Source organism: Poecile atricapillus, chromosome 8 (assembly GCF_030490865.1).
Source record: "Poecile atricapillus isolate bPoeAtr1 chromosome 8, bPoeAtr1.hap1, whole genome shotgun sequence".
Classification (NCBI taxonomy): Eukaryota; Metazoa; Chordata; class Aves; order Passeriformes; family Paridae; genus Poecile; species Poecile atricapillus.
In genome coordinates, this window is record NC_081256.1 from 5,342,391 (window position 1) to 5,365,111 (window position 22,721).

Sequence of the window (22,721 nt, forward strand, 5' to 3'; positions counted from 1 at the left end):
AGGGAGCTTTGGTGCTCTTTGTAAGCCACTAGTACGACTATTCACAAGAAAAGAAGCCATGTGGGAACCTCCCCCAGCACTGATCTTAAGAAGGAGCTGGGTAAATGGAATTAGGAGCAGTCCCCTACCTGATGCTGAGGTGTGCTGATTGCTTTGCAGGGCAGCAAACACAAGAAAGTTGTGTTTCCCTTTTTCTGGCAGCCCTGTGTGCCTTGCAGAGCTCCTTGGAATCCTGTCCTTGCACCAGGCCTGCTTTCAGGAATGGCTCTGCTGCTATTTGTGGTTTTTTCCACGCAATGTCTTGTTTCTGGATGTTCTCTGGCTGGCTGAAAGTTACAGTGTTTACTTGTGTGTTCAGGACATGTCAGTCCAGTTTAAAAATCCTCTGCATCTCAATTCTATTTCCTACTCAGGTCAGTGAAAGTGTCTGTCCATCAGTTTTTGATTGGAACAGGATTGATCAATGAGCAACTCAGGGGTGCTGTGTTGCAGCTGCAGCTGCCTGACACAAATATTGCCTCCCTTTGCCAAGGAATTCAATTGTCCTGCATAAGTGACTACTCTTGCTCCCTTAATCTTCCTCTGTGGTTTCTTTATAATTTAATCTTCTTCAAGGAGCCATATTTCCTGTCTATCATGCTGCTACACTTTCCTTGAATCTGGTTTGAATCTCACATCCAGTGGAGCTCCTGTGATTCACAAGAGAATCTGACTTGCAGTTCTAAAGAAAATGCAAATTCTAGCCTATCTGTTTTATTTACAGCTGTTTCAAATAAATATCTTTACATATTGCATAGTTACTTCAGCTTTGTCTTTGCTCCAAATCAGCTTGCTTCTGGTTTTCTTTTTTCTCTTTGCCAATATCTCGGTCATTCTCCTCTCTGCATCCTGAAGTGTGCAGGCATAACGCAGAGAAAATGCTTTCTTAATTAAAATATTCACTTGTTTTATTAATTGCATCCATCTTGACACCTGGGGAGGCTAAATCCCTGGCATTCTCTCTGTTGCCAGGACTAAGCATGAAGCTCCACAGATTTCTGTACAGAAGCAGCACAGCTCAGCCCCAAGGACACAGCAGAAAGCTCCCTGACCTGGCACTGGCACTGTGTCAGGGGACAGCACTCACTCCCTGGAGCTGGAGGAAGGCCCCAAATGCTTTTCACTTATCTAGTGGTGGGGTTAAAACTGCTGTCCTGTGCTACATGTCCAGTGGACATTGATCTCTGACACAGAGATGAAAAGTTCAGTGTCTCATTGCAAATGTTTCATTACTCTTCAGGGATTGATTTGTTACTTGCTTGGTTCTAATGGGGCCACACACAGGAAGATAGCCAAAAAAAAAAGGGATATAGAACCCTTCTAGCAAATATTTTATAGTAAAGAAGTCATGTGTTACTGATTTCTCTGTGTTTTGTAATGCCAAAATCAAGGTAACTGAAAGTCTCTGTGACAGACACCAGTAAGTGAAGGGAAGGAAAATTTTTCTTTCAGAGAATGGCCACGTTCTTCCCTCCTGAAACTTCCTACCTTGCTGACAGCAGGGGCAACAGTAGAAGCAAAGGAATGCAAAGAATAAGCACAGGTTGCAGTCCACCTTTGTGCCATCTGTTCCCTGCCAGCACTGATGTAATCCCTCTGGCACTGAGACTTGCCTGTGCCATCTGTCAGCATTCCCACGTGCTATTGATTAGGGGGTTTGCTGAGGTCACTCAGGAATCACAACAAGCCTCCCAAAACTCGGGAAAGGAACTAAACCAAAGGAATTTGATTTGTAACCTGCTGTCATTTTTGGTGCCTTGCTTCAGCAGAAGACAGCAGTCAACACTTCCTAAGCTCCTCTGTATGAGGAAAGTTACGATGGCAAAAGAAAGCGCTTGTTTATAAACGGTGCAAGTAACATAAGCTTTTAATGGGTCCTAGAGGAGTCCAAGGCTCCAGAGGGCTCTGGAATGCCTTTCTCTCCACCCCCATTTGCTCCCCTCACCCTGACCCCCACATTTTTTTCCAAGCCTTTGTCCAATTTTCATCATATCTGTCATTCTGAAAAATGAGCTGGCGGTTCACTCCTAAGGTTCATAGCATGCCATGTATCTTTTTTTAGATTAACTTGTTTGCAGAGAGACAGTTCAACAGGAAATTCTTGTGCTTACGCTGCAGTGCAATTTTTTATGAAAAGCAGAGATGTTGTTAAAACTCATTATCTGTGTCTGTTCTGCTAATTGGATATAAAAAAGTCATGAGACATGAGGATGACAGGACCACACTTCCTGGGTAAAAGCCTATTAGTACACTGCTAACACATCTGAGCTGGGGCTGAGTGTGTAACACTGTAGTGTGAACTCAGTGAATACCAGCATTGTACAACACTGAGATCTGAGGTAAAAGTGCACCTCATTTCATGTATGGAGATGAATGGAGATAGTGGTCCTGAAAGTGTCCATTTCTGATGGTTTCAGAGGAATGCCCAGCTACAGCTACCTTGATGCTCCATTTGATTTCAGACATAAGATGCTCCCTTGTATTACCACACGTGTCAATCAGGATGGAATAGCCTGTATCATTCTGCCACTCCCAGCATGGGTGTCGAGGCTCCATGTGCCCTCACAACTTTGTGACAAACCAGGTCTCACCCCTCTTGGGGCTGCCTTACACCTTTTTTGCCTCCACTCCAGCTCTGCTGCCTTTGCCAGTAGATATTCATAGGAGGAATAGTAGATATTCATTCAGGAGGAATATCTATGTTGCAGGAAGATATATACAATTCTAACTATTGCTTTGCAGGCCTGCCTTTCTTTGTAGGTCAGCTTTAAATAGAGACACCTCCCGCTATGCTGCAGCCACACAGACACACAGCATTACTGCTCCTACAGCGCCCAAAATCAAGCCTCTACTGCTGCAGTGTGGCTGGATCAAGCACACAGATTGATTTCCCTGGGTTTCATGCCTTCAGGTCTCCTCAGCCCCAGTCTGGAGAAGGCCTTGCAGTTGGGTTGACAGTCTCTGGTGATTTTAAGCTGTGACTCAGCCCATGCATGGCTTGCGAACACCAAAAGGGAGCTTGCATTCAAGATTATTTGGTGTGGATGGAGGGGTGGATGTTTCTCTCCTGAAATACCTGAGCTGCTGCTTGCTTTTTTGTCTCCTTTTTGGCTGCCAGACTGTGTTGTGCTTGCTCACAGCCGTGGTGTTTGGTGCTCACAGGTGCAGCACACAGGAGCTCTGCTCTCCGGGCAGGCTCTGCAGTGGGACCGTCACGCTACAATGACAGGCTGCATCACCAGCACTGCAAATTGCCCACATTTTATGAAATATATGGGTGAAAAGAGAGAGGTGTGGCTCTTCTTGTCTGCCTCAACCTCCTGGAGCAGCCTGAGCATTGCTTCAGGGCCGGCTCTGAATTGGCCCATGGTGAAATCAGCCCTGGGATGACTCCCTGAGTGAGGATCAGGAGGGTGAGCAGAGCCTGTGTGAGGGTTGGCTGTTGTTACATTTCCAAATGTCCTTTCTTTTAATACAGCCAAGTCCCAAGAGCAGAGACCATCAGGCAAAACAAACACAATTATGCAAAGCAAACCTGGTTCCCAAAGCAAGCACTGACACCCCCTCCTTTCCTGGCAAGGAAAATCACTGCTGTAGGTGTTTACCCAGGCTGAGAGCTGGAGGATTGGGTTTGCTGTTCAGTTTCTTGGCTTTTGGGGTTTTGTGTTGCAATCTTTATTTAAACACAGAGGACAGAAAAGACGTCTGCTGAGTTTTGTTTATTTGTTTGGGGTTTTCTTTCTGTTTCTATGACTTTTAAAGGACTGGAGTGTGTGAAGTGTGTTTAAAGCACTATTGTGTGTGAAATTCAGGAAGAGTCTAAATGAACAACAGATGAGAGGAAATTGACTGAGGAAAATTAGGGCTATTTGCTACCAAAGGAAGTAATCATTGTACATATATTAAATTCCAGTCTCTAACTGAGAATGTGCTTGTTATGCAAGAAATCTGACTGTTGAGGAAAACAGAGAAATATGTGGAGTCTTTGCAAGGCTGGGCTTTAAAAGTGGTAAGTATGGGTTTGGTAAATAAGCTTTTACTGAAGTGAGTGGTGGCTGGAGAGTCACCCAGAGTTTCCCATGACAGCAGAAGGTTATTCTCTGTGCAGAAGGAGGAAACTGTTCTTCATACACCTGCTATTTGTAGGTAACATTTACTATGACTTAATAATGACAATATAAATTCTTTATGAACTTTGATCTGCCACATTCTCAGCTCATCCATCATGACTCACCTCTGCTTGTTACTTACCTGTGACTCCTTGCTGGGTCTGTTAAGGATACACTGCTCATTTTCAGTGGAAATAACCCTTACCTGGCAATGCCCTTCAGTCTTCCAGCCAAGTGGGGGTTTAGGTGATCACAGGGGGGGTGCTGAGTGCTCTGGTTCTTCTTCCCTTGGTCCCTGCAGACTAACAGGAGGGCAGGTGCACAGGTGCATTTCACTGCTGGGAGGCAAAATCAGTGGTTGTTTCAGTGATAAACTACTTACAGTGAGAGCCATTATAATTATATATATATATTTATATGTGTGTATGTGTGTGTGTTTGTATATATATATATATAAATGGAATAAGGACCCTCACCAGGGATTTGTGGACTGCACAATACACGGGCTTGACTTACAAGGACACTTTAAATCAGCCACAAATTTGACATTACTACATCTTTAAACAAAACACAGTGTTCCTCATTATTGTAAGATGGCAGACTCCCTGCTGAGTTAATTCAGCAAAGATATAGAATGATTTTTATTTTTTTTTAATTTAATTTTTTTTTTTTAGCAGCTGAAAAATTGTAGCCTAGGGGAATGTTGCTTTGACAGATTGGGGTTATATGGCTGAAGCTGACCTATGCAGCTTCCTTCCCCTTCCCCTGCCTGGCAGGCAGATGAAGCATTTTTGATTGCAAGTTGCTAGCTGTGTTTTGTTCTTTATCTGATGGAAAGCCACCACAGTAGTCAAAAAGGACTTGTTACAAATTTTGCTTTTCCTGCAAATAATGCTCGAAAGCTCAGTAAAGAACCTGTAAAGATTAAAAAAAAAAAAATTAAATATAAAATAAAATAAAATTTGGCCATGTGGGAGGAAGCATTTAAGCACAGGAAAGAATAGGGAATTGCACAGTCAAATAAGAAGTTCTTGACAGAATTTAGAGACTAGCAGCAGAAAGAAGGATGCACTGGCATGTAGGAAAGAGTGGAAATGAACTGAAGAGAAATGATAGCATCATATTTAGAATCTGTCACTTTATCTGAATTATCTTGACTGGTTATTAGCAAAAGAGAAAGAATGGAGTTTTTAGGGGAAGAAGGGTTTCATTTCCCCTTCATTAGCTGAGGAACCTGCTGACAGGCATTAAGACAGAATATTGTTAAATGGCAGCTTCAGCCACAAGAAAGGGATATTTTTAACCCTGAGCTGCTCAGTCACTGCATTTGCAACATGGCCCTGCTTTAAAAAAACCCCAAAACTCTGCTGGCAAAACTAAGGCTGCTTTGTGAGAATGGGAAGGAGAGGTCTGGGTGGGAATCCTGTCGGGCAGTGGTGCCTCTGACGCCTGTGTCATGAAAATATGCCTCCAGTTAACCATTGTCCTCTGACCTCAATCCATGCTGAAACAGGGGCTTTGCATAATCATGCAAGGAGACGGCTCCTGCTCCAAAAGATGTTATGTTTTGAATTTCCAAAACACACAAAGGAGACATTGTCAGCCCTTCACACATGGGAAACAGAGGCAGGGAGAGAGAGATTTGTCTGGGGCAAGCAGGCTAATTTTGACAGAATGGTCACTTAAAGAGAAGTTTCCTGAATTCATTTGTGTATTATGACCACAAGATTTGCCTTCCTTTCTAATACTGGATTTTGTTCTTCCTGAAACTTCACTTTAGTACGGGGTTGTTGATCAAAAAACATTCTTTTATTCTGTTCTGTTTAATAAATATGCTAGGGATTCTTTCCTTGGACACTGTGCAGGTCCAAGCTGCAGCTGTGCAAACGCTTCAGGTGGATTTTCATGTCGGGACTGCCAGGAGCAGAAATGCAAGAAAAGGCAGAGGTGTGGCTTTGTCTTCTGCTCATTTTTGTGCCCTTGGGGATCCCAGCCCCGTGAGTGTGTAGAAGGTCCAAGAGCAATAATGCTGCTCTGCTTCATGTGGGAAAAAAGTCTTTCCAACTCCAATGGCAGTTTGTCTTGCTCAAGCTTGTTCAGTCCAGAAAGGCCAGTGAGATATGACACTGCATGACCAGACTGGGGCTGCTTGGGCTTTTTATGAGGCAGGATTGAGTGGAACCATCTGGGCTAAGAGAAGATCACACTTCTGAAATGAGCCTTTAGGAACACTAAAGTTAAGTGGCTGTCTGGGACACCATGCTGAATGCAGGGCACTCACAACTCCATGGGTTTTATGGGTTTATTTTATCTCAAATGACAAAAAAAAACGTACTAATCGTGGTTCCTGATGGATTTCAAGCCACTGCTGACATTGTCTGTGTTCTCAGCCATGCTGGAACAGAGTTCCCCCAGCCTCCTGACTGCTAATGGACAATGCTTTACTGTTACCTAATTTTTCTATAAACTTAAAGGCAAGCCCAAGTCATACTTCAAGAACAGAAACTTCAGTATTTAAGTACCTTGGTTGAATGCTTGCATGGCCATCCCTCTAATATCCAAGTGTCTCCTCTCTCTGGCTCCAGAGGTCTCAGTCTCTTGGAAGGTGTAGTGCTCACTTCCCTGAGGGCTGAGGGAATCTGCTCCTTGGAAACCAACACCTTGCTAGAAAGCTAAATGCAAATTTGGGAGCATAACTTTTACTGTGTCAATGGTGCATCTCAATTTAGGCAGTTAAAACTATTATTTTGCTTTAAAGTCTCTGTTTAATTTTGTTTGTTAGGGTTTTTTGTTTGGTTTTGGGGTTTTTTGTGGGGTTTTTGTTTTGGTTTGGGATATTTTATTTTAATTTTAATTTTTATTTTATTTTATTTTATTTTATTTTATTTTATTTTATTTTATTTTATTTTATTTTATTTTATTTTATTTATGCCCCATTGGGGAAGCTTTCTTAAGCACTTCCAGGGGCCTGGTTCCAGTTTCCAAAGATAAATCTCATTTCTGTGTTAGGAGGCAAACTCTTCCCTTCAAGCACTTTTCTGTGTGACAGACCTGGAAAGGGGAAAATAGGATTCAGTGGAATTTCAAAAATTGTAACTTACTTTCCTGTGCTTTCTATTCATTGAGATGAATATTTGGGAATTATCACTCATGGTAAAATATTTACCAGGGTATTACAGCAACTAAGTTGCAGTGCAGGTGTGAAGAAAGAAGTACTTGCTCCTTAAGCTTTTTCCAATCCCTGTCCTGTTCAATGTCTCTGTTCCAATGGACTCCAGAAGCTTTGCATGATATTTATTAATCTGATTTACTAACAGTCTCCTAAAGTTTAAACAGAGAGAGAAGATAAGCTGGACTCAGGCTTGAAGGAATCAGATTCATGCCAACTCTGCCACTTCTGTTTGACTTTATGCACATCATTTAATATTTGTGCTTCCCCTTGTCTGCCAAATGCAGATACTAATTCTTCCCTTTTATCCCTTTTTTCTGTACTTGTGTAGATGGCTTCTTTGGACAGGAATCAGCTCCTCCTTTGTGGATACCTCACACACAAATGAGTCCCTGATCTTAGGGATCAGGGAGAAGCAAACTTCTATTTGCTTCTGTAGCCACAAAATAATAAATGACTTCGACCTGCTCAGTGAAAAATGCAACCTTTGGATTAAATTGGTGAAAATAAAAAGTCCTCTGCAGTTCACAAGTCAAAAACTGCTGATAGTGTTTAGCACCGATGTCTGTCATTGAACATCTGGCATTCATCACTGCTTTCCTTTTCTTTCCACTGCCGTATTTTATCCCATCTATTGGAGGTTTCTTAGCTCAGTCTGTATAAATTATGGTTGCCTCTCAGTCAGGGTAGTGGAATCACTACAGGAAGGAAAAAGAGGTAGACTGAAGGAAAGTGTCTGCTCCCCTTTTTCTCCCCTCTCCCTGTACACAGACAGTACTGGACATTACTAGACTAGAGATAACTCTTGCTATTGAAGAGACATGGAATAGTTTCCAAAAATAACAAATGTCTTTACCAGCCCTAGTTATGAAGGCAGGAAGTGGGAGAGGAGTTGGAGCTGGAGTGGACACCCGTTGCCATTGTTGGAAAGACCAAAATTGACTGCTTTGGTGTTCCAAAAAACTTTGCCCTTCAGCAAGTTTGTAATGAATTAGGAAAGCAAACATTGCTTAATATGAGACTTCCTGGGCAACGGCTTTGATGTATTATTTTAAAATTAAACCGCTCTTATTGCAGAAATTTAAGTTACTACTAGGAGCAATAATACTGAAGGTGCTAGGAAAACACAGGTGTGTTAAAATTAGCCAGAAGAGAATACTTTTACTATTTTTTTTTCCTCAAAAAACTGTTCACTGCCATCTCAATGGCCATTGTGTCCCTGAGCAGTTCTGGCAAGGCAGTGAGCCCTGGCAGCAGTCTGAGGATGGATTTCTGATGGGAACACAAATCCTCTGCCACCCCTGTGTGCAACACCTCCAGCTGCACGTGTGTGCTCCCTGCCAAAGCTGGTCTGTGTGTGCACAGTGTCACACAGCCCCATGCCCTGCAAGAACGTGGCAGCTTTAGGGACTAGAGAAGGGATTTCCTCCTTCTAGAAACACAAAGACACCTCAGTCCCATGCTGCTGGCAGTTAGGGAAGAAAAGGCCCATTTCCCTCTGTGTGGAGAGGGCTGTTGCAGACCGCCACCTCTGTCAATCCCAGAACTTTATGGGCTGAAGCCAGAGGGTCTCTGTTAGAGACAGCTGTCATGTTCTCAGTTCTAGGGACAGCTGGTATTGTTGGGGACTTCATTATTCTTAGAACAGCAAGAATGCTCCATGTCATTATGTGTGTTCTTCCTCGTTGTCTCGCTTTTCCCTTCTATTTAGTCTCGTGTCAAAAGTGTGTCTGAAGTTTGTTTGATTTAATACCAGGTTGACTGAAATGGGAATAAATTACTGCTGCTAGTGCTGGTTGTCAGCACTGTCAGCCTTCTCTGTCTGCAAAGCATATTGCACTCCTGATTTCCCATTGTTTTTCATTTATGTTCCTGTGGTTTTATCCTGCTACTCACTGCAGGTGAGTCCCAGATTTCAGCTCAGCAGCCAGATCAATCAAGCTGTGGGTGTCCTGGTCAGCATCTGAATGGAGTGATAGCCCTCACAGAGGCTGCTGGGCTGTCCTGGAGCAGGTCCTGGCTGGCACAGCAGGCACACGGTGCTCGGTGGGAAAGGCCAGGCAGTGCCAGGAGCCACAGTTGATCTCTGAAGTCAACAGACAGGTTCAGCCCTGGTGATTTGTTCTGACTTTGCTGCTGGGAATGGACAACCTGGTGAAGGTGCTGCTACTTGGCAAGGCTAAAATGAGAAACACGGGTCTAATGTTGCACAAGCTGCTTTGCAGGAGATGTTGCAAGAGAAAAATAACCCACAAGTACAGTGGGTTATCCACCAATAATAACCAAGTGGGTTATCAATCCAGTGGATGATGGGATGTTGATTTACTCTCAGATTTTGCTGTCTGCACTAGATCTCTGCTTGCCAAGCATCTGTCCTGTTACTAGCATGATGTTTATTCTGTTCTCTCTTCTTCTTGTAGAAAATTTTACTACATCACTCTGCTGAGAGACCCCGTATCTCGTTACCTCAGCGAATGGCGTCATGTTCAACGAGGAGCTACTTGGAAGACCTCCTTGCACATGTGTGATGGCAGGACACCAACTCCTGAAGAGCTGCCCTCGTGCTACGAGGGCACGGACTGGTCGGGCTGCACGCTGCAGGAGTTCATGGATTGCCCATATAACTTGGCCAACAACCGCCAAGTGAGGATGTTGGCTGACTTGAGCTTGGTGGGCTGCTACAACATGTCCTTCATCCCAGAGAACAAGCGAGCACAGATCCTGCTGGAGAGCGCAAAAAAAAACCTCAAAGACATGGCCTTCTTCGGCCTGACAGAGTTCCAGAGAAAGACTCAGTACCTGTTTGAGAGAACTTTTAACCTGAAATTCATCCGGCCCTTTATGCAGTACAACAGCACGCGGGCGGGCGGGGTGGAGGTGGACAACGACACCATCCGCAGGATCGAGGAGCTCAATGACTTGGACATGCAGCTCTATGACTATGCAAAGGACCTCTTCCAACAGCGCTACCAGTACAAACGGCAGCTGGAGAGGATGGAGCAGAGGATAAAGAACCGGGAGGAGAGGCTTCTTCACCGGTCCAACGAAGCGCTTCCCAAGGAAGAGACCGAGGAGCAAGGACGTTTGCCCACTGAGGACTACATGAGCCATATTATAGAGAAGTGGTAGCCTAGGCAGACTTTTATATTAATGATATTCTAGGGTTTCCATATAAGAGATCGTGGAAGTAAAATTACAAAAAAAATACAAAAATACAAAAAAACAACAACAACGAAAAATATTTTATTTAAAAACAAGTCTGTAAAACAGAAGATAAATTGCTTCCTTGAGCATAGGGTCTTTTTACTGTTTCTTACAAGACCGATGAGATTCTTAAAAAAAAAAAAAATAAATACATAAAAATAAAAAAAGGGTCAACATTCTAATGCAGAGATAAAAAATGCATAAATGCAGTTACCAACTCATAAGTCCAAATACAGAAGAACATTTCTTATCCTCACGATTTTAACACAAATGGCAGAAGTTGGATTTTTTTAAAATCTGTTTGTCCCCTGAACGTAATGATCTAAAGATACATAATTAAAAAACAAGGAAACAGAGGTTTTCTTTTGTGGGGGAGGTGGGATGGGAATTGCATTGTTTGTCAGAAACTGATAATGGTGACGAAGGTGAGGATGGTCATCCTGTCAGGCTGGGATGTGAGCACACAGACATTCAGCTGGCAGCCACTGCCAGAAAGTAGAGCACCATGAAAAAAAAAAAAAAAGAAAACCAGTCAGAGGATGAGAGACATTAAAGCAAATTGACAATGGCCTGGGAAATGTACTTAGCACAGTGGTTCTGATTCATTGCACTGGTATCACATATACATGCACAGCTTCGTCACAAAAATAATGGGGAATTCATACACAAAACTCCCAGATTTGTTTCCCAGACAGGTCCCAAAACAAGTTAAAAGCCAACCATAGACTCAAACCTGTGTTCATATGTTAGCCTGTCAGCTTACACCACTACCACTCAAGCCACCATCAGTATTGTGTGTTAACAGCACACAAAAACCCTATCCAACATACTACAAATAAAAAAAAAGGAAGAAAAAATTAAATACTCCTTCATAAATCTGCACAAAATTCAGACCCTGCAAATGATAAGTCATTACTGGGAATGTGATGAGGGGGTGATTTTGTTTTGTTTGTTGCTATGTGAAATACTGACCCAGAATAAGCATACAGACGTACTCTAGCTGTATTATTTCAGTTATTTTTACTTGCTTTTATCAAGAGGTAATGGGCATCAACCTGCTTCCAGTGAAGTCACTAGAACTGATTTAAGTGGGAACAGGATGGGGCTCTTTTCCAGAGCTATGAAAATTTCTGACTATAGGCCTGAATTAATAATGAGACAGTGCACATTGTCTTTTGGCAGGGTGCCTGTTCTGCAGCCCTTACTTTAAATGAACAAACTGTGTTCATAAAACTGGAAAGGGGAATCATGGATAGTGTTTTTTTAGTCTCAGACCACTCTCAAAGCAGAACTCTTTCAATGCTTTTTTTTAGGGCCTCATGTAAGTTTAATCCTCCAGTGTGGGGACAGTCTAACCAGGTTCTGCTCGAGTCATAGAACAACAATGACATCTCTAATTCCTCTTCCCACTCACCAAATTAAAATATGGCTTATTTTTTTGCTGCTGCAAGCACTTCTTTGTTTGTCTGGAAGCACAGAAACGAAGTAGTTTTTGCCTGGTTCATGTCTCACTCCGTTGTTACTCAGCCTGTAAGACCTGAACCTGCTATTGTTTAGGGTAAACTCTGAACCAAGTGGAATATGATTTGATTTTCAAAGGCCATGTTAACTGCAAATCAAATCTGGCATTGAAATCACTGGAGGAGAGGCAGAGAGCCGATTCACTCAACTTTAGCATGTCATTTTTACAGCGTCCCTTTCCCATCACACAAATCCACTGATGTGCTGCTTGGTTTGTGTTTTAATTCTTTGTCTGCCTCTGTGCACTGTTTCCAGCAGTTTCAAGTTCAGACTGAATTTTGCAAAGGAGGGGCTTCTTTATTCTCCTGTGCACACCCTGGGGGATACACCTTGCTTTTGGAGACATTCTTCTCCTGAAGAGTAAAGACAACTAAAAAAAAACTTGAGAAGAGAAAATACATAGAGCACTTAGGGCTCAAACACAACTCTGTTACAGCCCTGAGCCAAAGAGTCAGAGGCTGTCTTTCCTGTTGATTTCAGGTGGATTTTGGTCAGGTCTGCATCCTGCTGCTGCAGAGGGCACAAGCACACACTCACCTGTCTGCAGGCACAGCAGGACATGGTCACCCACACGTGTGGATGGTACCAGTATGAGCTGGTGTTGTCCATGTCTTTAAGGCTGTGCCAGTGCCTCTGCCACAGAATGGCTCCTGTTCCCAGAAATGTGTAGCCTGGCCATAAGCATTTCCTCCTGGATGAAAATTGGGAAGCAAAATGGAGCTGTATTTGGTGGTTGGCTTGGGGGCAGAGAAGGTATTACAAGTCCATTTGCTCATCTCTGAATCCCAAGACTGGGAGAAGCTGTGTCTGCTAGTTGCCAGCACTTTTATACTTTGCTGTAACTAAAGAAAACATTTGTATTTTAAAAATGTAACTTTACAGGCTGTTTACCCACAAAACCAGCACAGAGATGTAGAAAGTTCCACATGCACAGTTTCCACCTTTCCCCAAAAGCTTTTCAGGGTGTGTCCTGTGTCATGGATCCATAACGCACAAGTGATTCCTGCAGCTAATCCCTGTTGGTGTCACACTGCTGGGACTGTGTGTGATTCAGACCAGTATTGTGATTAGGCTGTGTCTGCCTGAGCTGTCCCTGTGTTACAGGCTCTGAGTAACCAGCTGGATGTTAATGAATCTGTCTTCAGGGTTGTCTAAATCAGATGCAGCCTCTGACCTTAGAAGCATGTCAGTAGAGGACCTTGTTCCAACATTTTCTTTGTAATGTATTGCAGTAACAAGCAGAAGAAATGAAATTATATTGCAAACTCTCTTTGGTTAACAGTTTCATTTCAACCACAAAAGAAGGGCTGATCTCATTTAGTACTGAGGCAGAAGTTTCTAGATTTAAATCCTGCACCCAGCAATCGCTTCAGTTTTTCCACCTCCACACTGGGAGTAATTTACAGACTCTAAAAGGGTACTCCAAGGTTTGAAAAATATAGGGCACTTTGAAACAGATTCTGAGTAATGGAAATGGATCACCCAAAAGCCATCCCTCACCCTGGCTGCTGTGCTGGTCTGCTTCTGGCTGTGAGCCATGTGTTAATTTATTTTAAGTGCTGTGTACCAGAACATGGGTTGCAGGACGTACCTGGCACTATCTTCTTCCTTTACTGGGTGCAAAGGAACTTTTTTAACATAATGTGAATGTAGATTTTTGTGATTTATATGTACCACAATTTGAAGTGGTACTGTTTCTTTTCTTTTTAGGACTGATATTTTGATGCTACAATAACAAGAAGTGTGTGTGTAGTTTTAAAATGAATGGAGAATAATGGCTTTAAGGCACTCTGGCAGAAGTAGAAGCCAGATAGTAGATTCTTGTTCAATATCTGCCCCTTTCTTCCAAAATATTTTTCCTGTGACTTCCAGACACACCAAGACCTTCTTCAGTACATGAAATATTTCCTCAGGGGGTCTGTCAGTACATCATGATCCAGGTCAGGTTAAGAGAGTTCTGGGAGCAGGCAGGTGTGAGATTGGACTTGTCTCTTTGGGACTTCTTGACTTCTTAGGGCTAAGATGTCAGTTTGCTTTTAGTCACCTAAAGAAGGTGAAGAAAACATTTTCTTTCTGGTTTGTCTCATCCTAGTTAGCTCTGCTGAAGGAGTTTGCCTCATTGAAAGTTTTCCAGACAGTCAGGTGCCACCTTCTACCCTGTCCAGGTCACAGAATGCAGGATTGACTGCTAAGGTTGCCAGCCCAGACTGTCATGGGGTTCAGTCATCAACAAAACAAACAAAAAAACAAAACAAAACAAAAAGTCAGCAAAGGATCTGTGCAAATTTCTTGTCTGAATTTCTCCCTTTATACCCAACATTTTGGAATAAATGAGGAGAATTTCAGTTGATGTTTTTGCATCCCACAGTCCCTTACTCGCTTACAAAACTGGGATGACAATGAAAGCAGCATAAGAAGGATCCCAATAAGGATTTGAATCCTCTGTCCCAGGGCTGTTAGAGCAACACAGAGCAGTGCAGTTGCTGAGTGTGACCAAGGCAGAAGAGCTCCCCAGTGACAGCACAATTAGGAAGTTTTCCCTCTAAGCCAATCAAGTCACTTCACAGAGAGCAGTGGACAGCTACAGAAGGTGATGATATCATCACAGCACAGGGCCTGACCAGGCTCATGTCTTGGGGTTAAAAGCATCTCTAGTGTCTTTCTGGTGTTCAGAGTTACCCAGACTCCCTCCTATGCCACAGACTTTCCCAGTCATCACAAAAAAGGGGTAGCACTACAGGAATTCACCACCCAAACTGTGCTTAAATACTGTATTCCCAGAGCTATAGCTTGGCATGCAGCTGACAAATCACAGGGCTGGCTGCATCCTCTTTTTATTCTTGTTTTCACTTTCACTAATATTAGCAGATCATGTTCCAGAGGCAGAAGTGAGCATGGGATTCACTGCCTGATGAGGAGTATTCCAAGCCTTTATAGCACAGGTCAGTGAGCAGCAGCTCAGGCAGGACAGGGCACACAATCCCAGCTATCCATGCCTGTTTGCTTTACCCCATCCACAAGAATTCTACCAAGGGGAATGCAGCCCTGATAAGCACATGGGTGTTAAAGCCTGTGTTGTCCCAGCTCTGTAATTCTTAGCCAGGCAAGCTGAAAAAAACCCCCAACATTTGCAAATGGGTCTGTCTCCTCAGATCCCCACAATTCCCCTCCCTGTTCAATTCCCCCAGGTGTCTGTTCTGGAGACTGGATTGAGAGAGTTGTATTATAATGAATAATTTTATATTCAAAAGGTTTACTGAGCATGATTTGTTTTGTACATATTGGAATATGATTTAACTTATTTTTATTGCCCCTTTTAATCTTTTTTTCCCATAAGGAGAAGACAAAAATCCTCATCCTCTCTCAATGTGAAGTTCCTATGTGTTTATGTGTAGTTCTGCCAGTCTACACACACCAGGCAGAGGATTTCTCACTGTCCCTACAGCTATCTGATTTTGGTTTTTATTGTCATTTCTATTCATCTGGGACTTTGCTTATTTTGTCTCTTCCTTCCTCTCTGCTGCACAGTCTGCACAGAGCAGGGAAAGGGCAATGCAGGCAGGATTTTCTTTTCCTTCCTTTTCCCTTTCTTGTGTGCTTTACTTACCAAGGAACTCCGTTCCTCCAGGAGTTGTGTGACTGAGGGTAAAAATAAACAACTGTCCTCCCACCTGCCTTCCATCCTCCATATTGTAGCTCAAACAGATTCAGCTTCTCTGAAAGTGATTGTGGCTGGACTCATTCCATTGGGCTGAATGCATATGGTTTGCACTTTCCCCCCCACTTCAGGAACTTAAAAACAACAAAAAATAAAAGGCAACTGTTTGACTTGAGCCAAGTAACACTTAAAGCTCTATATATTTATTTATAGCATCTTACAAAAAGTGCTAAAAGGTTTTTTTCTTCCACAAGAAAAATAAAATTTTAAAAAATCATCTAATTGTTTTTGTCTAGATCAAAGATGAATGTTAGCAGATGAAATAAACCCTAAAACTGAGCATCTGTTGTGCGTGTTGTCCTTGCATTGGCCTTTGGATGCTGTTTCAGTGTAATATGTCTTCCCTGTTCATTACAGAGGGATAAAGCTGCCAGTGCAGTTGATGGAGAATATTTTTTTTCTGCTACAAAAACAGATTCCTGGACAAGAAATATTCAAGTAGAAACTGCAGTCATGCTCGTTCCTATTATTACATTTGAGCCAACATTGCAAAAAACCCTTAAACCTCGTGGAACCTATCATCTTTTTAAAATTACCTTTGATACTCTACAGTCTTAGTTTTCTTTTTCAGAGTCTCTGCAGTGAACACATTTGCATGCAACAGTGGCTGTTACACCAAATATTACAGAATAATTTAACAGAATTTTTTTGCTTGTTTCATGCTCAGAAGAGCTTTGTTGCGTGAAAACATTCTGCAGTTATTGAGCTGAGCCATGTGCCTGTTTTGTAGGGTGAAAGTAAGTTAGGGCTAAGAGAATGGTGGTACAAGTGTCTCACAGCATCCTGAGTGAGAACAGCAAGATGTTTGTGCAGTGAGTGACAAAGCTGTGAGTTCACCAAAGCATCCCTGCAGCTCACACTTGGAGGAGGGAGGGAGGGAGGGGCCGTGCAGGTGCTGCTGGAGGACTCAGGTAAGTGATGAGGTGAGGGGAGGGGACTGACAGAGACCTCGGGTCAGCCCCTCTGGCTGTGCTGCTGCCACTGCCCAGGAGCCCTCATGTCCTGCTGAGCTGCAGGAGGAATTTCTCTGGACAGAGTGGCAGCCAAGGTGCAGACACAGCTTGTCTTGCTGTGTGGGAGCCCTGCTGTTCCTGGCTGAAAGCACTGTTCTCCTCCTCGACCTTCCCAAAGGCCAGGAGGATGCTCTGGGCAGGTAAAATGCTTTAATTTGTACATGGTCTTCCTACACCACCCTTAAAATGGTTCTTGCTCTCCGTGCTAGGAGCCTCCAGGAACAGGAAAGGAGGGAGGAAGAGGGAGGATTGCTAGCTGGCAGGTGGAAGAGAGGCTTCTGCTCTCGCAGAAGGGGAAAGGAGCAGAATGGATGCTTGTAGGAGGGTAAAAGAAGCAGAGAAATTACAGAGTGAATAACCTCCAGTATATTGGGGTTTTTTTTCCATGATTACACTGGTGACTACTCAGTTTGTTGTGTCCAAAATGTTCCTGTTTCTGTTCTATCTGGTGATTTTACACAATCCAGCATTGCCTCTGGGGGAGGTACTGCCTCAGGTTAGTTGGAAAGTGCCCTCCTTTGCACCTGTCTTGGTCTGAAAAGACAAGAGGTCTGCTAAGGAAGGCAGAAGACTCCCTTGAAATGGAAAATGTAAACTCCCTCCCTTCAAATTATTTTAATTTTGAAATTAAAGGGCTCTCAGGCAAAGATACAGAAGTAGGAAAAACAATTCTTTCCCAGTATGCATAAATAATTAAAAAAAAAAAAACCCACAACTTAATAGGAAAATTAAAATAAAATGCAGTAGTAGAAAACCACTGGCAGAGTCAGAATACAGCCTGACTCCGCATTGGTCAGGGTGTTGGTAGCAGTCCATTTAAATGGTGGCTGCAGTCCTCCTGGAGGGACAGACGTGCTTCTGTTGGAGCAGTGATCCTGTAGAAGGGTGTAGTTTTCCTCTGAAGGTCCAGTGATGCAGATGGGTCCTGTGTTCCTCTGGGAAGCCAGTGGGGAAAGGCTGCCTGCAGTGTTCCAAGTCTCAGATTATATCCAGGTAGGAATGCTTGGCTCCTCCCCCTGGGTGGAGCATCTCCCAATGGGATGATGTGATTTTATCAGTCCTGCAGTGAGACTCAATGGCCCATGAACAGAAGAGATCCCCCTGGAGGAAGGATGAGTGGTGGAAGAGAAAGAACACTGCCCCACCTGGTTTGAACAGCTGGTAATAGAATATTTCTGGTTACATCCTGCTGCAGCCTCAGACAGCAGCCTGCTGCTACCCTAACTAATGCCTAATTCATGGGCATGAATTAACATGGCCCATGAATGCAGCTGTGGGAAAGCTGCAAAAAAAAAAAAAAAAGAGAAGGATTTCACTATTACAGATTTCTGGGTGGCTGCTATTCGTGGAAATTGAAAACCAGGAGAGAGCTGTTTCTTATGGCAAAGTCTCCATAGTATGGAAAAAGAAACTCCTCTCCCTAAGAAAACTGAAGAAAGACTATTCTAGAAGTGGTAAACTGCCTGAAAGTCCCAAGTTTTATCTCTTTGTGTTGTCAGTGAGAAAAGAAAGAGGGTGTGGGGAGGAGGAGAAGCGTTCTGAAGGTTTTATTCTGATTTCTTATTATTTTTCTTTTTAATCCTGTTAATAAACTTTTCTTTATACCCTTTTAAGTTTTGAGCCTGATTTGCTCTCCTCCTAATCGTATCTCCCAACAGAAAATAAGTAAATCATTCTAGTGGGTACATAAGCATTTAACCAACATTAAACCCACTACAAACACTTTGTGATGCAGTACTTCAGTGGCACTTAGAGTAGGGATGTAAATAAACTTACACACAGATAAATAAAATTATGGGCTTTCTGCAGTGGGAAATGTTCACGGCTGATTTGGGCACAGCAGCTCACCTCTTTGCTGCAGGGGGAAACCAAGGCACATTCATAAATAAACTCAAAAGAATATATTGTGGACTTAACAGTAAAGTGGTTTTGTTGTGGTGCATTTTTGTTCATTATATTTGATTCAATTACCTTCTTTATTGTTAAGTTGTACCCCCACCATGTTAATACTTTAGTCCCAGTTGAGCTCTCCTACCCCGGTTGCCAATCCACCCTGGTACCTGCCCCTTGTTCTGGAATGTTCTCTGTTCCCCCTCCCATTAAGTTGTCAATTCTCCCTTGTGCCACTCCCCTGCCTGGACCGCCCCATTTGGAATTCCCCTGTTCCTCCAAGCCCCATTGGACCATGTGTCATTGATTTATATTTTATACAACCCCACCTCGTGCTCCTCCCCTAGGTCTTCCCTATTGGTTTATTGTTTGTACACTCCCCTTGCTCCTCCCCCGGTTGCTGTACCCCTGCAACTCTTGTCTTTCATCCCTGGAACCTTCAAAAGAATTAATCCTTTTTGGAAGGCACATGGAAGAGCTCTCCCTTGTCCTTGCTCCTGCCCTCGAGGCTGGACAGCCTGTGCTGTAGAGCATCAGCCCTAAGCTGCTTTCCAGGGACAGCCCGCTCTGGGCTCGGTGCCGGGAGCTGGCTGGGGAAAAAATCCAGCACTGTGTCACAGTTTGAGTTTTACTATAGCAGTTATTTCATAAACTTCAAATAGAGGGGGTGTAGTCAATGAAATATTCATAAATTGAGCAGTATTTAATAGATCATTGCTATGTATCTCTTAAAGCAATCAGAGGTTCAAGTGGGGAAAGCTTCTCCAGCAAGGCCCTGTCTGCTTTAATTGACCTGGGAAGTAAGTGGCTTGGAAAAGAAACCATGCATGTTCTGATTTTGCAAGTATCTCTAAGTCTAAAATGAGTATTTATTGGTCAGACCACACTGTAGCACAAGCAGGAGCTTTTGTGTGTGATACTGTTTGTTAAGGCTGAGAAATTCTTTGAGGTGAGTTTACTCTCTTCGCTCTCTCTGGTGATGCTCTTCTCATAAGCTTTTTTACTCCTGAGTGTTTTCATGTCCCTGCCTTACCCTGGCCCAGTCCCATTCCTGCTTCACAGGAGGTTTGTCCCCAGAGGTGGAGGGCATGCAGTACCTCAGACAGGTTTCTTGTGACCTTGGCACAGGGAGCTGCAGAACTGAGACACTTCTTAATCAACATCCAGCCAACAACACAAGGGAAGAGTTGAATACCTATCCTCTAGGAGCTGGGAGTGGATACTTTGCAAATGTTTAATGAACTAGACCTTATTTATATATTTATTTGGTTCTTCCCCACTAATATATTCTGTGACATTATGGTCGTGGAATCCAGATGTTTGTGGAATGAATAATCGTGATAAATAATAAGCATTTAATTCAAGTGGCTTTAACATACTCTGGTTCTTACTGGATTCCATTTAAAAGTTCCTTGTTGACTTAAACCAAATGTTATACTCTGTTGTGCTGTAAATGGTAAAGAAATTCTACATGGCTTAATCCAGTTAATTCAGGCTGCATACCTGATCCCCAAATAAATATGTGGTAATCACTCATCAATTTTCTGGCATAGGCAGTGACAACACATATAAATCATACAGCCTTTGTGAGATGGTAAATAACTTTCCTGTGGAGCCCTTTCTGTGGCATTGGATTATTAGTGCCAGACACTGTTTTCTGAACAAGAGCTCACAGCCAAATTGGTGAATGCTCTGATGCTTTGCATACTACAGCAGCTCCCATCAGGACTGGTTCCTGCTGTTCATATGTTCTTTTCTTTCCTTAATATCAAATATTTAGGTGCTAATTGAGAATTTATAAACTTAACCCAATTAGCCACAACTTCATGTGGGCTTTTATATTTTACTAGGTCAGTGAATGATCATTCCTTTTGTGTTGTTGGAAATGCTAAAGCCATGCTGCTGCTGGAGTTCATTAATGGAGGCTTTTCTCCCTGGCTGGAGAACCTGGGTCTTGGGGAGCTGTGCTGCTGGGAGGGGTGTGCAGCCTTCCAGACTTGGGGATCTGCTGATTTTTAGGGTTATACTCATGATTAATTGTCAAGTCATGCAAAGAACTGAGGGTATGTGGTGGTCTGTTTTGAGGGTGGTCTGACCTTCTGGAACACCTAAAACGAGCAACATTCAGCTGTTTTGGAGGTGAAAATGAAGACAGGGGTCCTGTTGGAGGAGAAGCTCCTTGATAGGAGCAGCCTAGCTGATGTTATCAAGGGACCCTTCATCACAACTGTTCCACACAGCTTTTCATGTGTTTATTCTGAATACTGTTGTTTTCTCTCCATTGGAAAAGCTTGTCAAAATGCAAAACTGAACTCCTGGCCCTCATGGGCATGGCCTCATCTCTAGTTGTTCGTCTTGCCCTTAGAGAAAGACACCCATAACCTTTTGGAAACAGTGATTATTCTGAGTATATGTACAGGCTTTTTGGTTTTTCTTTGGAGTGTCTCAGTAATTTAGAGGTAATTTTTTGCTGTCTGTGTGTCTGTCTGCCTCTTTCCTGGTGAGTGGTGTGTGCTGTGCCACGAGGCTGCTTCTCCAGGGAGGGACAAAGCAGGACCAGCTCTGCCAGGGCAGCACACTGAGACAGGAACAAACCTCAGTGGACAAAAGCTCTGGCCAAGCTGAGCTTTGTGGTGTGGGGTTTTTTTTGGGGACAGCAGTGTCCTCCAGCAGGGATGGCTGCTGGCCTGCCAGCCAAGCTCTGGAGATGTGTGCATGTTGTCTGGATTTTCACATGTACATTTAAGGACTTTCACAAGAAAATCAAACCATACACCCACAGGGAGAGTGTGGGGAGGAACAATTACAGCAATAAATACAGATTTCTGCTTGCATGCCAACCCAACAGGCTTTACTGTCTCCTCATCAAGTGATCTGCCATTTGTTAGCAATTGCTTGTTAGGGCCTTTCTGCCCTAGGCCTGTTCTTGCTTTTGTGTGTATTTTACTCATCTTGACAAGAGAAAAGAACTCTATTAAGTAGAGGCACTTGCAAGTCACAGTGCCTGTAACATCTGTGGCAGGACTAGAATTACAAACCACATCAGCATATTTCCTTTTTTTGTTTGTTTCTTTTCTCTCTGTTTGGGAATTTCATTAGCTGTCTTACATTTTTGGTTGTGAGATATTTTTTCCCTGCTCTCCTGTGGCTTCTTTGTGAAAACCATTTGTTTCGTCATCCTTCCTCATTCTTTGTAAAGGTGGCCTGCAGGTCTGGGCTGGCCAGAGCCCACAGGAACTGGCCTTGGAAGGACGTGAGGCAATTGTCTTGGATTGGATGTTCTTGGATGGGAAGTTGGTAGGAGGAATGTGGTTTGCTCCTTACAGTAGCCCTTGCCTCTATCCTTCATTTCTTAGGTAGTCCAGATCAGCCTTTTGTGCTTTAAAGACACTTAGGTGTGTTTCTCACCCTCCAAAATCTGTTTTTCAGTTGTCTGTGGTGTTTTCACCTCAAACCTTCTCCTACTGATGTTCAGTTTCTTTTTTACTACCACAAATGCCTCATGGCAGTAACTTTGCCTGTAAGGTATCTGCTGTTTTTTGCACTTCCATATATTCACTTAGATACTACTTTCAGTAATGAAGGCACAATTTTCTGTGACTGAAATGATGCTGAAATGTCTGGAAAACTGGAAGGTGAGTGTTGGAGAGGATGAGCATAAGGGAATAAAGACAGACAAGCTGGTAGTCACCAAACTGTGTCACACTTTTTAAGGGTAGGGTGGAACCCAAAGCTCTCGTGCTGGCACAGATAAAAAAAATGGATCCAGGATAAAATAAATGGAAAGGTCACCTTGATTAACTGCCCATCTCTCCTCTCCCTTACTCTGTCTCGAGCTCTCTGCCACCTTGATAACCACAGGCATGTCTGACTCCTCACAGCCATGTCAGGCAGCTTCCATTTAAACATTGAGCAGGAGCCAAATTATTCTTCCTGTCAGATTTAAGGTTCTTCAAATTATTAAGTGGTGGTGCATAGTAAAAAATAATTGCATAGGAACGTTCTTAAAACACTGACCTAGGGGGTCTGTGTGCTTTTTTCAGTTGTTTTAGAACTCT

General features: G+C 43.1%; 1 protein-coding gene across 1 annotated transcript in view; it reads left to right on the forward strand.

Moving 5' to 3' along the window:
- The window catches only part of HS6ST1 (heparan sulfate 6-O-sulfotransferase 1), a 179,956-nt gene extending 168,865 nt beyond the window's left edge, over positions 1–11,091 (forward strand). Inside the window, exon 2 of the mRNA XM_058844490.1 lies at positions 9,738–11,091. Within this exon, the coding sequence (XP_058700473.1) occupies positions 9,738–10,446 (709 nt within the window). The 3' untranslated portion in view covers positions 10,447–11,091. The remainder of the gene's footprint in view (positions 1–9,737) is intronic.
- Positions 11,092–22,721: the final 11,630 nt, after the last annotated feature.